The sequence below is a fragment of the Vigna unguiculata genome, chromosome 3, assembly GCF_037176805.1.
Source record: "Vigna unguiculata cultivar grain cowpea cultivar isolate G323 ecotype 2 chromosome 3, ASM3717680v1, whole genome shotgun sequence".
Classification (NCBI taxonomy): domain Eukaryota; kingdom Viridiplantae; phylum Streptophyta; class Magnoliopsida; order Fabales; family Fabaceae; genus Vigna; species Vigna unguiculata.
Genome location: NC_140794.1, coordinates 47,550,167 through 47,568,400, shown reverse-complemented (window position 1 = coordinate 47,568,400; position 18,234 = coordinate 47,550,167). Strand labels below are relative to the sequence as shown.

Here is an 18,234-nt window from a genome sequence, read left to right as displayed (position 1 = left end):
ATGATGAAGTGAAGTTTAGATGTCCTTGTGTGAATTGTTTGAATGCGAGAAAGTTGAATGCAACTGCAATTAGGGAACATCTTATTTGCGATGGTTTCCTTCCAAGTTATACAATATGGACATGGCATGGCGAATTAATAGACTTTCCAACTGTCTCCCGAACTGAAAATTTTGTGGATTCCATCATGGAAGATCAACATGAAGAAGACAAATTAGAGGACATGATTCGTGATGTTGGCGCTGAAGCTTTTGCCGAAGCGCACGTGTATGAGACAATCTCTACTGATTCAGAGACTCCGTTGTATGTTGGTTCAACTAAGTTTACAAGGTTGTCAGCGGTGTTAAGATTGATGAATTTGAAGGCGACTAATGGGTGGACCGATAAGAGTTTCACAGAATTATTAGTGTTGTTGAATGAAATGCTTCCAGATGGAAATACACTACCCACTCGCAACTATGATGCCAAAAAAATTCTTTGTCCGATGGGTATGGAGTATAAACGGATACATGCATGTCCTAATGATTGCATACTTTATAGGAAAGAATTTGAAGGATTGAAAAAGTGTCCGAAGTGTGACTTATCACGGTACAAGGAGAAAATCAACAATGAAGATAAAGGTGAGTTAGAAAAGGATGGACCCGCTTTGAAAGTAGTCTGGTACCTTCCAATCGTACCTAGACTTAAGCGTTTGTTTGCGAATCCAAAAGACGCTAAAAACCTTCGATGGCATGCAGATGAGAGAAGATGTGACGGCCTGCTTCGTCATCCAGCTGATTCAATGCAATGGAAAAATATTGATCACGAGTTCCCCCAATTCGGTGAAGAATGTAGAAATATTCGCTTTGGTTTAGCTACTGATGGAATGAATTCATTTGGTAATTTAAGTACCAACCACAGTTGCTAGCCCGTTATATTATTTATTTACAACTTGTCTCCTGGACTTTGCATGAAAAGAAAGTACATGATGTTGTCTATGATGATATCCGGTCCAAGACAGCCTGGAAATGACATAGATGTTTATCTCAGTCCACTAGTTGAAGACTTGAAGATGTTGTGGGAGGATGGGGTTGAAACATTTGATGCTTTTACTTCTAAGACTTTCATGATGCGTGCAATGTTATTTTGCACAATTAATGATTTTCCAGCTTACGGTAATTTGTCAGGATATAGTGTCAAGGGTCATAAAGCATGTCCTATATGTGAAGAAAATACTGCAGCTCATCAATTGAAATACGGAAGGAAAACAGTATATATGCGCCATCAAAGATTTTTGCAATCGAATCATCCTTATCGAAGGTTAAAAAAATCATTTAATGGACATCAAGAGAATGATGATGCACCAATTCCATTGAATGGCTTTCAAATTCATGAAAAAGTTAATAAAATACATCATGTATTTGGGAAAACCTCTAAGAAATCATCTACAACGAGCCCTTGGAAGAAAAAATCAATATTTTTTGATCTTCCATATTGGTCGAAGTTAGAGGTTAGACACTGCATAGATGTAATGCATGTGGAGAAGAATGTGTGTGATAGCTTGATTGGTACACTACTTAACATTCAAGGAAAGACAAAAGATGGAGTAAATGCTCGGTTGGATATGCTTGAAATGAATATTCGCAAAGACTTGGCACCAAGGGAGGCTGGTAAGCGTACTTATTTGCCTCCCGCATGTTACACCATGTCTAGACAAGAAAAGATAAGTTTTTGCCTTTGTCTTAAAAGTGTCAAGGTACCACAAGGATACTCTTCAAATATTAAGAGTTTAGTGTCAATGCAGGATTTGAAGCTTGTTGGCCTGAAGTCTCATGATTGTCACGTCTTAATGCAACAATTGTTACCGGTGGCTATTCGTGGAATTTTGCCAAAAAATGTTCGACAAGCTATAAATCGTTTGTGTTCATTTTTCTCTTCAATTTGTAGTAAAGTCATCGATCCTTTAAAGTTAGATGACCTTCAAAGTGAGATTGTTATCATCTTGTGTCAGCTGAAGATGTTTTCCCCTCCATCCTTTTTTGATCTTATGGTACATTTGCTTGTTCATTTGGTAAGAGAAATCAAGTTCTGTGGGCCAGTATACTTAAGATGGATGTATCCTATTGAACGCTATATGAAGATTTTGAAAGGGTACGTGAAAAATCAATATCGTCCAGAAGCTTCAATGATTGAAAGGTATATAGCAGAAGAAAGTATTGAGTTTTGTTCAGATTACATGACAAAAGCAAATCCGATAGGAGTTCCTCCTAGATCATGGTTGAACAGGTGTTCTATAAGTAACAACATCCGGGGTGTGAATGTGGTAACCAAATCTTGCGCAGAACTATTGCAAGCACATCTATACATATTGAACAACACTGATGAGGTGATCCCTTACTTATCTGCACACAAAGCCATTGTAAAGAAACAACATCCAAGACAATCAGAGAAATGGCAGTTGATGGAGCATAACAAAACGTTCATGCCTTGGTTTAAATATGAGGTTTTGAAAGATTCACAATCTTCTGAGACTTTGATGTGGCTAGCAAATGGATTGAAATTTGATGTCGTAACTTCTACAGGTTATGAAATTAATAATTGCACATTCTACACAAAGTCTTTGGATGATAAAAGCACAGTACAAAATAGTGGAGTGAGTCTTGAAGCTGAGTCGCTGCAATTTTCCACATCCAAAGATCAAAATCCGGTAATTGGGTCAATGACGTACTATGGTGTAATAGAAGAGATATGGGAGGTTGACTATACTGTGTTCACTATTCCACTCTTCAAATGTAAGTGGATTGATAATAAGAGTGGTGTCAAAATTGATGAATCGGGTATGACTCTAGTTGATTTTCGAAAGGTGGGTTATCGAGACGAGCCTTTTATCATGGCACATCAACCATCTCAAGTTTTTTATGTAAAAGATCCTGCAACTGAACATTGGTTTGTTGCTCTTCATGGCAAGAAACAAATTGATGTTAATGAAGAGAATTTGAGTAACCTTCATATTGCTGACACTCATCCATTTAAAACAGCGATAAATTTTGATGAGGCCCCAGTACTTGACGATGTACAAGCAATTCGGGAAGATCACGATGAGGGAATATACATATGACCAATCCATAACTTTATGTATGAATCTGAATTGTTTATATAAATTTACGTCTTTTGTGAAATAATATGTTATTTGTTATTAATCTTTTGTATTTTTTTGTTTTAACAACAGATATATGGCTGACCATCAGACTTCATCATCATCATCGGAGGATGAATTGCCTAAAAAGAGAACCACCAGAGGAGCCACTAGATTGAGGAAGCTCATGTTGAGAAAAGCTAAAGGTAAGAAGACTCATGTCATTATTGACGTCATCACTGGTCAAGCTTCAGGTCGTAATGGAGACCTCTTTAGAAGCTATTTAGGAGTACTGGCACGTGAAAGAATATCCATCCTTACTCCTAGTTTCGATCATGTGTCTGAAGTTCAACGGAACATGATATGGCAGGATCTAACGGTAAATTATGTCACGTAATTTTTTTAATTTATATTTTTATTATATTGGTAAAATACTTATTGATGTTCATTTTCTTTATTGCAAACGACATTTGATATTCCAAATGTGCCGACACTTAAACATAGATGTCTGGCAGCAGTCGCCGAAGATTTTCGTGGTTTTAAGACAAAACTAACGTCTAGGTATGTCTATGGATCTAAAAAGAATGAAGATCCACGTGAGCTATACACTTCAATTGATGAAGACACTTGGCGTCAGTTTGTTGAGTCTCATACATCTGAGCGATGGAAGGTTAGTTTACTTGAATTCAAAAATTTGTTGAAATTGTCTACAAGTTGAACTAATTCATAAAATCAATTATATGTTACAGGAAATAAGGACAAAAGCCCAAGCAATAAGTAAAAAAAATAAAAACCCACACATATTGTCTCGTGGTGGGTATAGAAAGCTTGAAGAAAAGATATTGAAGGAAAAAGAAAAATCTAGGCCCCCACCTTCTGAAGATGATTGTCTTGCGCCTCCTTCACCACCATCTCGTCATCAAAAGTGGAAGTTAGCCCGCCTACGATCATCGGGCACCTACACTTCCGAAACTGCACGAGAAATCTCTGAAAAAATTGTAAGAGTTAACTTTACTAAAATATTAATATCATTTTATACCGAGTTTCTCTTAATTTTCTTGTGTTATATTGTAGGACTCCTTGGTTGAGCAGAGCTCCCAAGGTACTTTCATTCCAGAAGGTCGTCATGATATTCTTGCTACTGCAATTGGACAACCTGAGCACCCCGGACGTGTGCGTGCTGCTGGATCAGGAGTCGGCATTCGTCAATTTTTTGGTGGCTCCTCTAGTCAATCTTCATGGACACATAGTGCTGAGTATGAAGAAAAACTGACTCAACGGTTGACAGAACAAATCACTGAAAGGGTTATGCGTCAATTCGAGCAACATTTTGGTGGTCATGGCAACCCTCCGCAACTAATTCCCCAAGCAGAACCTTTTGTGCCCCCAACAGGTAGAAGCAAAAAGGGGAGTTGCTCGGGTCCAGCTGTACCAGGGGATGATGCAGACAACACTCATCGATGTGAACTATATGTTCTGCATGGTACAGGGAAGACACTAGTTGCTCGTGGAACAAAATTTGAGGCAGCCACTATTCTTCATGGTATGGAGCTGGCGGATGATGAGGTTAAGGTCACTGTAGAGGAAGTTATTATACCAGATGCTTTAGTTCCTGTGCCAACAGATGAGGTATATACTGTGGCACAGGCATTTCAGTCTTTCCTCGCTTGGCCTAAAGATTTAGTTGGTTCTATTTCTGACCCTTCGGTATGGATCCCCAAACTCACCTTATAGTACTTTGCATTTTAAGTTTACATGTTATTTATGTTCACAATCAAATTATTTTTTCCATGTACTAATAGTCGCATGAAGTGGAAAGTCCTGAACCTATGAAGATTCCAATATCTTCGGACGATCCTCTTGGTGCATTACACCAGCTTGCTGACATCATTAGTGATAAGCCGATGGTAGTTCCATGGGATTCTGATGTATTTGGGAGAGATAGTGACATCCCAATGTACCTGCATAAGCAAGATGTCTTAGAGCTTGCGTCGGGTACAGAAGAACTGAATATTACCCTTATTCAGTTATGGATGATGTAAGCATCTAAACTATTCATTATGTTTAATTAATTTATATAGTAACTTATATTAAATAAATGTTTTTGTCCAGGTATATTTTTAGTGTTAGTAACAATATGGGGTTGAGTGATGTATATGGGTTCATAGACCCCCAACTCACTCATGTAAGCAATAAATTTGATGACATTCAAGCATACGTCACTGAATGCTTTGGACAAGGGAAGAAAATATATTTTGTCCCTTATATTTCTGGGTAAGTGTAGTTTGTTGACTTCTAATTATAATATATTATTTTAAGGTACAACAACGAATTTTTTTTTATTGCAGGCGTCATTGGCAACTAGTTGTAATTTCCATGAAGGACAACATTGCTGTGTGGCTTTGTTCCTTGCACAGGCCTCCTCCTAACCATCTGAGACAAGTTATAGATTGGTAAGAACCTTAATTTTATGAACTTTCTTTCTTATATAATTGTATCTTAACACATTACCTTTTTCATAGTTCAATCGCTAGACATAGCATGTTGTTAGGGAAATCAACTGCTATGACAAAAAGGCTAGCATGGTTGAGCCTCAAGGTTTGCTATTTTGGTCTATAGTATTATAATTATTCAATTTCTTTTCTTCATCAATTACTTATATATGTGCATTCATTGTAGTGTAATTTACAAACCGGCTCATATGAGTGCGGTTACTATGTAATGCAATGGATATCAACCATTGTACGTGCTCGTATCACAAGTGGTTGGGAAACGGTAATTGTTTCACTATATGAAATACTTATATGCAATTTTGGCTTAGTTTATATACTAATTTAAATTATTCTCTTGTGTGCAGAGATTTGGTACCAGTACATCAATCCCCGTCAAGTCCATCAAATATTTAAGGATAGCTTTGGCAAAGTATATTATTCAAATGTACAATAGTACTTAGTATATTTGTTTATGGAAGCACATGATATTGTAATGAGTGCTACAATATGAATAGTATTTAAGTATTGTAATGAGTCCATCAATTATAATATGATATTGTTTCTGGCTGGGTTTGTATTTCTGGTTCAAAATTTGCAGGTTAAATGTGCTAGATTTGAATGAAATAGGACTAGAATTTAAAAAAAAGAAATAGCTTTATGCCTCGGTTGTAACCAAAACCGAGGCAGAAGATCATCGAATTTTTAATTTTTTTTTTTAAATGGCCATATGCCTCGGTTAGACCAGAACCGAGGCAGTAAAGTGCACTTTCTGTCGCGGTCAAAACAGACCCGAGGCAGAAAGTATATTAAATTTTTTTTATTTTTTGAATTTCTGGTACGCATTAGGCCTCGGTTGGGCGGAAACCGAGGCAGTAAATATTTTATATGCCTCGGGTTATAACCGAGGCATAAACTACTGGCTTTTTACCTCGGTCGTATATGCAGCGGTTGCAGACCCGAAGCCAAAAGCTGAAAATAACCGCTGTCATTTCCCTTCCCTGCACTAGTGTATCACTCATCACGTTCAAGCACATTATTATTAAAATAACAAATAATTAAAATAAAGAATAAATGGCAAACATAGGACTCAAACCCAAGTCCTTTAATAATAAAGGAGTACTCTCAAGCATTTGAGCTAGTACTATTCCACATCATAAAAGCCCGTATTAATTACTATAAGGGTTCCCATTACCCGCATTTATTAATTAATTAATTATTTAATTAATTAAATTTCTTGGGTCTTACATCCATCATTGTTCTGTAACGAGAAAGAATTTTACAATACATAAAAGTAATAAGTGTCTGGGGTCGGATACCTCCAGACTCAATCTCAACGCATTGCCGAGGGTCGGACACCACCGGACTCAATCCCAACTCGTTTGAGAATACGCATATACCATAAGAATTCAACAAATACTCAAACATTAATAATTATAATATTAAAAAACTAATTAAAAAGAAATACATTTACCTAGTAGTCCACAACCACGATGTTTCGAGGGAGAAGAAGATGATACAATTAGCACTACTTTGGGCTGCTCTCATTCAATTGGTAGCGACAAGGGATGTGCGGTGGTAGCAATTACGACGCAATGACAACAACGATGGAGACTTCGCAAGGGTAGAAACGGTGTGGTTGTAGCGGCTTCGAAGAACCAACAGCGACATGGTGGCAAACTTCCCAACAACGACGTAGTCACAACAGCAATGACACAGTGGGAGTGGCGCAGTGACAGCGCAACCCAAGCAGCAATGTCAGCAAACCTCGCAGCAGGACGCAATGGCAGCGGTGGCAGCAACTATAGTGAAGCGGCGACAACGATAGTAGGGACACGGTGCGATGGTAGCAACATGGTGGACGTCGCAGCAGAACACAAGCATAGAGATGGCAAATAAACCCGTGTCCGTGGGTATCACCTGAACCCGTCTCTGTTTTGACGGGAAATTCTGGCATTGACTAGGTATGAGTATGGATATGGGTAATATCCGAAGTTTTCAACTGGGGATGAGGATATGTATGAAAATATACATATCCTCGCCCAAATACTTGTCCAAGCTTAAATTACTAAAATATCTATAATTTATTAGATAATCTAATTAATATAATATATATATATATATATATATATATATATATATATATATATATATATCGCAACCGAAATCGCGACGGGACAATGAACCAAAAATAAAAATTTGTAAAAATAGAGTTTGGAGTCGCCACCATAGTTATTTTAGGAAAACCATAAAAAAGAGCAAGGTCTGCGAAAAACCAGATTTTGGATCCGGGAGTCGATTATGCGTGGGGAAGGTATTAACACCCCACAACGCCCGTCCTAAGACGATACCTTTAATTAAATGTGCAAAAGTTATGTGATTTTTCAAAATATATATTTTTTCCAAAAAATAATATAAAAGGATGTACAAAAGAAATAAAAACATTTTTTTTGTTTTTTGGGCCCGACGAGGATTAATCCTCGCTCTTACGTATCTCCATGTGAATGGAGAATCAGGGTTACGTAGTTCTTCTTGAGAAAGCTATTTGGAAAAATATTTGAAGAATGATTTAATTTTTTTTAGTAATTTTGAAAAAAATTTCATTCAAAGTTTTAGTATTATTTTATTATTTGTGTCATGCGACGCGAGCAACCGGACCGACAATAAAAATAATTTTTTTATCTCTTTAAACTCTTATAATTTTTCATATTCTTTTAAAGTTATTTAGAAGTGAATGTCGATGTCGCTACGACGTGAGCAACCACATAGATATTAAAAAATAAACAAAGAAAACTATTTTTTTTATTCTTAGATTGGTATATATTTTTTAAAAAAAAAGAAAAAGAACGAAAGTCTAAAATGAGTGTCATGTAATGCGAGCGGTCAAGCAAACACCAAAGAAATATGATTTTTTTTTATGATTTAAACAAAATAATGAAAATTAAAAAAAAATCAAAAGAAAAAGAAACTAACAATGACATACCTTCTGTCTTTTCTTTTTTTTTCTTGTCTCTTTTTATAATATTTTTATGTTTATTTTTTCAAGAGAGATAAAAATGAGATGCGTCTGTATGTGTGGTAATGAGAGAGAAAGAAAGAGTATAGAGAATCTTCTATTCTTTTACCTCCTTCAATATGTTTTGTTTTAAAGAGAGATGAAAGAGGAGGTGTGTATGTGGGAGTGGTGATGGGAAAGAATTAGAGAAGTGTAGAGAATATCTTTTTTTTTGTCTCAGAGTGCGTATTTATACTCACACCTTGCAATATCAATGCAATCTTAGCCTTAATTGTAATAAACAATATAAGAAAGGAATTGGTCATGCTAGCAGCACATTATAGAGATCGAATCATAGCAAATCAGAGCACAAAATCAATCAAGATCATTAATATTGATTCTAATTATATGAAGAGATATTACTTTTAAGTATTAGAATAATATCACTAATTTCTCTATCAAAACAAAGGTGGTAGAAGATATGTTGAGTTGTTGGGCTCATAAGACGGAGTGTGATAATAAATAACAAATTGGATCTTCCTTTTTTTTTTCCTTTTTTTTTCATCTCTTTTTTTTTTAAATTAAAGTTTGAAAATTTTTGAAGAAAATTTTGTTTCACATTTTTTTTATTTTCCATTAACTAAAAAACTTTATTTTATTTTATTTTTTATATTTTTTTAAAAAAATAAATTTATTTATCCGGACGAAATTGGGTGTTGACAATATATATATATATATATATATATATATATATATATATATATATATATATATATATATTCATGAGAATGTTTGACTCTTATTTTGTAACTCTTCTTTTTGTTATTTTGGCTATTCACTTTTTTTTTTGCTCTCTTTTAATTGTTTGGCTTGTTCTTTAAGTTTAAGCAAATCTTCAAGGTACTTTTCTTTTTATCACAATCTTAATTATACATGTTTTTCCTTTTATATAATTAGTTGAATTTTCTCTAGTTGTTATTTGATACTTTAATCTGAGATTTATACTACTATAATATTTTTCTTAATATTTGACATCATGAAAAGAAAAAAAGAGTATGTTATTTTAATTTTGAATATTTTGATAGTATCATGATTCTGTTGGTGTGATTTTTAAAATTTTTTATAAAAATTATTTAATTGATATTTGGAACAGTAACAAAAATGTGTATGGGTATAAGAATATTGTTACCCGATGGGGATGAGGATGGGTCAAAAATTGTATATACGTTGGGTTTAGGGATGAGGATGAGGATGAATTTTTATTATGGGGATGGGGATAGGATCATGATACCCGTACCCATCCTGTCCCGTTGCCATCCCTACCCAAGCAGCAGCAGTGACTAGCGGTGATCGCAGTGGCTGGCACAGACGGAACGAAGGTGCAGCGGGAGACTGTTAGAGAGAAGAGTGGGCGCGAAGAGGAACACTGAAAATGGTTATTTTTTTAACCCTCGATAAGCTCATCCACGACGGTTCTGGAGACCACCGTTGTGGTTATCACACACCAAGCACATCCACGACGATTTTGGAGACCATCGTCATGGTTATGATAAACAACAACGATGGTTAGTTAAGAGGGCTGTCATTGTTCTCTCTGGGATGGCCAATAATGACGATTTGAGGTAAAATCATCGTTGATTTTGTACACTTATTTACAAAAAAAACCACCACCTTTTTTTCATAACGGGTGTGTTGAAACCGTCAATAGTTAGCATCGTTGAACATACAGTATTTACGCACTAGTAAAGATATACAAATTTATGCGTGTATTAAACTTTAAAAGTCTCTAATAAAATTTTAGCATTTATAATATAATTTCATGTTTTAAAATAGATATTATGAAATAGATATAACAGTAACAATATATATTTTAAAACGAAATTATAATAGATACTATAAAAAGCTTGGGATTTCATGATGAATAAGTCCCAAGTGATCACATGTGTGCTATTTATGAAGCTCGAGAGTAATTGAGAACGTGGCTATGGATCTTGTATATTTTAAAGAAATTTTTAAATTTGTTTTAGTTTTAAATTAGTCAAATTTTGTTTTATTTTATTAGTTGTTAGTGGATTAACATCCTATATATTTTTTAACTAAGCTATCAGTTCAGTGGCTAGAATCATAAAATCTGATATTTTAATATGTTATTTTCTAAGTATATTTAAATTAAGTTACATTAAATTAATAAAGAGCAGCAGTATTCTCAGTATTTTATTATATTTGTATCATTTGTGTTTTAAGATGTTTTATATATATATATATATATATATATATATATATATATATATATATATATATATATATATATATATATATATATATATACATATATATATATATATACTATTCCTTTTACGTATAAGATCATATTTCATACGTCTTTGATGTAAAAAACTTCTAACAGAACTAATTAATTTAGTTGATTTTATTAAATTTTTAAAACGATAATATTACAACCTCGTTAAATTTATTTTATCATTAATTATTTAAAAATTATCTTCTTTATTTATCAGTAAATGAACACGTATATCATAATATGTAATCAAAATAATAAGATTTCATAAAATTATAAGGGATTATAGTTAATGCGCGATTACTTCTCAAAGAATTTTCTGTGTGTGGTTAATTCAAGTTTATTTTCATGATCATTGTTACTATTGCCATTTAGGTTTTGATAAAACACAATATCTTATTGTGATGGGTTTTTAACCGATAAAATAATTTTGATCATGAATATAAGGTGGCATAATAATTAGAAGGGAAGGAAAAGAGGGGAAGATTGTGGGTTTGATCTCTCATCTAACAATTTGGAGAAATAAAGTTAATTTAATGTAAAACATTAAAACTCGATTCTATTCTTGTATAACACTTCATGTGAAGACAAATAGTTTAGAACTTGCGTGAGAAGCATGTTTACTACATGAGCAACACGTTTTACAACATATCACTATAATTTTTTTGGCAAATTAGATTATGCCAAGTTACATTCAATAAATGATCATATTTTCCCTTAAAATACGTTGTTTTGTTGAGAAGTATTTTGTCATGTGAAGATCTCATTATCACTCCTTATTATTTTGTAGAAATTTCAAATTTAGTTTTTTTATTGTTGTTTTAAAATAAAAGGTCTATGATCTTGAGTGATTATCAACTATGGTTACACCATAGTTACAAGCATAAATAAATGGTATTGAATATGATCCTAGAGATAAATATAGATAAGATAAAAGCATTCTTTATATTTTGGTGCACTAATAAGAAAAACAACTCTCTTTTGGTTTACATAATGACAAACATATGACTTATCGTATTTAAAAAAAAAAAAAAAAAACTCTTGACATCAATACACTTATTTGAAACATGTTCTAATTGAAAATACCAAAAAAAAAAATTCAAGGTCATTGTTAGTGAAATTAATAGTAGTAGTAGCATATGAAGCCTATTTTGCATTTTAGCTAAATCAATCATCTTTAATGATCTCTTTTCTTGAATTTGACAACAAACACCTCTGACTTTTGCTTTAGAAAAAAATATTGAACTCATCCTTATAAAGTCATCTACAAACAACAAAAAGTATCTATTTTCATTTAAAGATAATGTGCTCATTAAGTCACACACATACATCGGTATAAGTTGTAATTTTGAAGTAGTTCTCCAGCTTGCTTCAATAGAAAATGACAATTTACTTGCTTTCCGTATCAATATACATAACACACATTATCAAGTTCTTGAATAAAAAACATATTTTACACTAAATTATTATACTTCATTAACTTGATGTTTAGTAATTAAAATAATTAAACCTCTTATGCCGCAAGACAGACTCATCTACTTTGTTTGGAAAATTGCGCAATAATTTGTTTCCATTATAAAGAAATGCTTCTCTCTCATTTTAATAGACATCACATCCATAAGAATTAAATATGTGCATCTCATATTTTTAAAATGCAAAACATAATTCCTTTCAAGCATTTGTCCCACACTCAAAAGACATTGGCTTAGACACAAATAAAATATTTGAAGTTTATTTACCTTAAGGTGTTTCTATAATAACCAATCATTTGTCTTTAACACAACATTTTCTCCATTACCAACACTGACTTTAGAGAGGTATGGCTGATCAAGTTCCTTGAAGAAACCATCATCATAAGTCACAATTGGTACACCCATTACCTATTAGCCAAACTTATTTGCTACTAATTGCATAATAAAAAGAAGCAATGATCAGCTACTGCACAATTTGTTCTTGGTGCTCAGCAAGTGAAGTTTATTGTCCTTATTGTTTTCTGTAATTTTTACAAATTTTTTCTATATGAACAAGTTGGTTGCAAGCTCTAAATTTCACTCCAGACCTGTACCAACAACAATTTTTTGTGCAGTTTGTCTTTCTACAATGATAGCAAGGTCAAAACTTATCTTTCCAACTTCCTCATTTGTTGTTAACTTCTTTCCTTTTTTCTTTGCATTTCTTCCCACCGAGGCATGTTTTTTAAAAGCTATTGTTAACTTCTTTCCTTTTTTTTTTCTTTGCATTTTCCCACCGAAGCATGTTTTTAAAAGCTATTATGGCCTTGAGGTTTAACTTTGTGTTAACCAGAATCTTCAACATTTTCTTCCATTCTTTGATATTTTCCTTATTTTCTTTCTTCGAAATAGGATATTTTAGATGAAAATCTATCTAGAAGACACACCAAAATTTTTCCTTAACCCTTTACGCGTCCATTTGAATAATCACTTTGGAAAGTGTTTCAGAAAACTCCTTCACTCGGACTCATTCATCTTAATTTCTTCAAATTCTTTTCTCAGATTTAACACCTCTATCCTCCTTGTTCTTTTGCTACTTCGAAACTCCTCAATGAGCATGTCCCAAGTTGTCCCAAGATTCAAGAAATTGATAAAAACATCATGTATTGAATGTATGATTGCTTTGCCTTCTTTTGACACTTCTTCATTATGAAGTGTTATTTGAGCCATTGTTGGGTTATTGGATAAAGGATCTGGATTCCATTCTTTTTCCTCCATTTTTCTTACAAAATTTGAGCTCTCAAATAAGTTCTCATTTTGCAATTCATGGATCACAATTTTCTCTCCAAAAAATTAGTGGTGGAGGTAGGGAATTGCTACTAAATAGCTCAAATAGTTTCCCTCAATGGCTACACACTTGTGTTGTGTTACCCCAACCATAGTTTCTCCTATTTTGAGACATATTGCCTCCTCTAAAATTGTTTCTTTAACTTCCTCTACTAGTAACAACCACGACCTATGAATAGTTGACCAATTCACCAAAGATTTTTTTCTCTCACAACACTACAAGGGAGAAGACTTTATTCAAGGATGCCAGAGGATCCATAAGAATAATATAATAGGAGTCTTTATAGTTAAATAGCTCTGATTGAGTTCCCTTAAAAACCTAACACTTCGATCTTATGTCTTATAGAATACTACATATTAATTTAAAGACACATGAACATGGGGACATATCCCGTGACTTTTGAGCGGAAAAAATCACATAACTTTAATGTTATCAAAATATGTTTTATTCAATATTAAAAAAAAAAACAGTTAAAAAATAATCCATTGATCATCCCCTATTAAGTACAAAGTCACGTGACTTTTCCCATTTTAAGTCACTGTATCCATTTCCCATGAACAAAAAAGATGATGTCAAGATTTTGAAGGCATTGTCCATGTAGATAATGCTCTAAGGAGCAGAAGGTGACAACTTTAAAATCCAAAAAATAACTAGTATGTTGCCCTTCTGTCAATCGAAAAGAGTATGTTGATGCTATTGAGAACTTTATAGTTCTAAGAAACATCTTGGTCATAGAGATGAGATTCATTTTTAAAGATCCAATAAGAAATGATGAATGAATTAATTAATATAATAAGGTGATAAAAAAGTCCTCTTGGAGGTCAATGCACATGCGACTGTAGCACCCAAAGTTGTGATACCATACTATTATCTTCCTCCTTTAATACTAACATCTTAGTTCTACCTCAGCGAATACACCATATTAGACAACCAATTCCCAACAACTTACTATATAAACTCTTCAACAATGTAATTATTATCAAATATTGAGAAATTTTTAATAATTTATTTGCATTCTCTTACAACTTAGTCCAATCCACAAGAGAACACATGCATTGCTATCTTACCTTGCAACTAGAGATATCAAAATGAGTTTTAACCCGTGAGTCAACCCGGCTCACCACGGGTTCAAGCCGGATTGGGTTGAGAAAAATTTAACTTTTTCAAAAGTGGGTTGAACTCAACCCGGCTCACTTAACCCACGGGTTAAACGGGTTCGAGCCGGGTTGAAGGTGGGTTGGCCCACTTAACCCACCAACATATTTTTTTTACATATTTTTTTTAAGTTTTTTTAAATTTTCTTTTAATTTTTTTAATAATTATTTACTACTCCTATTATATTTTGTTCACAATTTCATATTTTTAAATGCTAGAATGTTGCTTAATTATATTTGAATAGTTTGAATGTTTAATTAATTTGATTGTCAAGTTATATATGTTGATACTTTAATCTTTAACTATAATCTTTATAATAAATTACTCAAGTAACCGTCTTATAAATAATTTTTTCTAAATTAGCATGAAAAAAATGTATAGTTTTTTTATTTATATTTTGTTGCATAACATGACAGAAAATTTGTAATATTAGTCATGCTTTCTTAGATTGTATGGATACTTTGTTGGAAATAATTCTTCATATATTGGTGGTGAGCATGATCAAAACATTGGTTCTTGATTTTATTATGATTGTCATCTCATGGGTTACTTAAAAATTTATTTAAATATTTGAATACTAAAAAATAAATAAATAAATAAATTTTTTAGGTGGGTTGGTGAACCAACCTACTTAACTCACCAATCTATAGTGAGTTGAACCGAATTACAAAATTTCTACCTCACCATAATGTGAACCGGGTTGAATTCACTCATTTTCAATCCGGCTCATGACGAGCCAACCCATGAGCCAGGTTGACTGACTTTGACATGTCTAGTTGCAACACCATTTAATTATGAACCAAAACTTGCATATGATAAAGATGAGACCCTTTAGTCCACTTGATAAAACCCATATAGGTAGATAAGAATCCACAAACATTATTGGATACAAATATTCATCCTTACGCAAACTAATAAGTATAGTTACCATTGAGACCGCTACAAGTTAGCTTATTTCCACTGCATAGGATTTGCTAATGAAATACAATATTGCAAAGAATTCAAAGTAGTTTTCTAGAAAACAACTTATCCTTTTGTAAGCAATCATAACATTTTTTTTTCTTTCTATATGTTATCCACTTTGGTAAAATTGAAAAGAGCCAACGTTTTTTTTCTCTTTCTAAACGCATATGTTACAGTTGAATGAGATGAGTCAACGTTTCCTCTCGCCAGCATACATACATATATATATATATATATATATATATATATATATATATATATATATATATATATATATATATATATATATATATTGTTTTTAGTATTACAAAGACACATCTCAAAAGAAAGAAAAAAACTACGATATTATTCAACCATATACATATAAAAACTTACAATACCACCGTTCAAATATATAACATATACATCTCTCATTTGTAATTATGACCTTAAAAACATGTGCGAAATCAATTTAATATTATAATTGCATTCATCCAATTCCCTTTACATAAATATCTATATGTATAATATTTTAATATAGTTTAGGCATCATCTTTTGTTCTTTACGCTAAATATACTATATAAAACCTATATTCTTATCCTAATGTATAAAATGAAAACCACATGCGCAACTTTATACCATTATAGTAATACGTTTAATATAATCTGAAATCAATTTCAATTATACCATTTTCATTCAAAAAGCATTTGTCCCAAACTCTCACGTTTGGATACTTAAAGCATTAAAGGCACTGGACTTCATCGAAAATTATGCAATGGTTTGAAGCATTCCTATATATGGCCAAATTGGAAGCATTCATTGCACCATATAACAGCCACAAAAAAAGAGTGAAATATTGTAACATGAAAAACACTTATATATATATATATATATATATATATATATATATATATATATATATATATATATATATATATATATATATATATATATATATATATATATATATATATATATATATATATATATATATATATAAATATAAAAAAGACATTTGAAATCACCAAATACTTTTATTTCTTGACATATAGGATATTTGGAATCACCAAAATAAATAAATATTTTATTCAATAAGATAATTTTAGAGATTAAAAATTAATTAATTACAATATTGACTAACTTGGATACATTTTATAAATTAAAAAAATTATGAATATCTAAATAGTATATATTATAAATAAAAATATAATTAATTTATAAATTAGAGTTTAAATTGGTTTTTACATCAAGTATCAAAATTTTAACTATTAGCGATTTAAACATTAACAACAAACAAATAATATATATTCAGCAATATATTAAATGAATGAAAATGGCATACAAATACAAATTGAATACACAATAGAACAAGACTCTTTCGAAAATAAAGAAATAAATTAAATATTAAAAACTAACGTAGATGAGATTATAAACTATGAATAAATACGTAATAATAACAATATTAAACTGTTTGAGAATTCATAATTAAATAATATATTAAGATTTTAATATAATAATAATAATACTTGCCATCAGGTGCAATTAATTGCGATCACTGATTTCTCTACGTCATCATTGTTGTGGCTACGCAATTAACATTAGGAACAGACGATTTCAAAGGGTTTCAAGTTTTAGAATGTGGTGGAATGTAGTTTTTTCTGTTTCTTTCCTCCAGTTACTGCTGCCTGCATGCATTCACACTCACTGTAGTTTAATTAGCTCTTTCTAGATTTGATAAAGTTCAAACTATCCTTTCAATGACATGAATATTAAATAAGTCCAAATTCAAGGTCCTTAACATAAGCTCTGAAAAAAATATATAATATAACACCTGGAACATTTCATAGAAATCATAATCTTTTAGTACATATTACTTTTAGGTGCAGTTATTTGTTAGACAATAGTATCCATGCAAAAGCTGAGAGGATTTGGAATCGATTCCCATATTTGTGTGGAATGGATATATGGATTATGGATTGTATTAAACTCCTGACCCCATGGATAATTTACACTTTTCCTAGGAAGAAACCATGAATGGAGGAAGTAAAAGCCCGTGTTTTATTTGATTATACTCCAGTTACTTATTTGAATTCAATATGATTCTGCAAACATTTTGCAATTTTTATACACAAAAATAATGAAAATAATAATAAGGAAATCACCATAAAGTGGGGATTAAACAGCTTAACTTAAACAATTGTCAGTAAAAAAAAATATCAGATAATCAATTAATTCAATATCATTTTAAATTACTTTTAAAAGTAATTATAAAATTAAAGACAATACAATTCACAATTAGTGAACGAGAAACAAGGTTTATAATTTTAACACATTCTTTAAATTCTTACAAATTCCACATAAATGATAGAGTATCATTGTTATAAAAACACCTGAATAAATGTCCTTTGCATATTAACTTCCGTAGCGAAAATATGGCACTGACA

General features: G+C 32.0%; 2 protein-coding genes across 2 annotated transcripts; both read left to right on the top strand.

Moving 5' to 3' along the window:
* Positions 1-1,477: 1,477 nt before the first annotated feature.
* Positions 1,478-3,095, top strand: LOC146887917 (uncharacterized). Its single transcript, XM_085670693.1, has one exon. The coding sequence runs from the start codon at positions 1,509-1,511 to the stop codon at positions 3,093-3,095; it is 1,587 nt and encodes a 528-aa protein (XP_085526819.1). The 5' UTR covers positions 1,478-1,508.
* A 115-nt stretch (positions 3,096-3,210) lies between these two features.
* Positions 3,211-6,066, top strand: LOC146887916 (uncharacterized). Its single transcript, XM_085670345.1, has 10 exons — positions 3,211-3,494; positions 3,579-3,783; positions 3,863-4,111; positions 4,188-4,820; positions 4,916-5,151; positions 5,226-5,387; positions 5,462-5,566; positions 5,636-5,711; positions 5,793-5,888; positions 5,971-6,066. The coding sequence occupies exons 1-10, from the start codon at positions 3,211-3,213 to the stop codon at positions 6,064-6,066; spliced, it is 2,142 nt and encodes a 713-aa protein (XP_085526471.1).
* Positions 6,067-18,234: the final 12,168 nt, after the last annotated feature.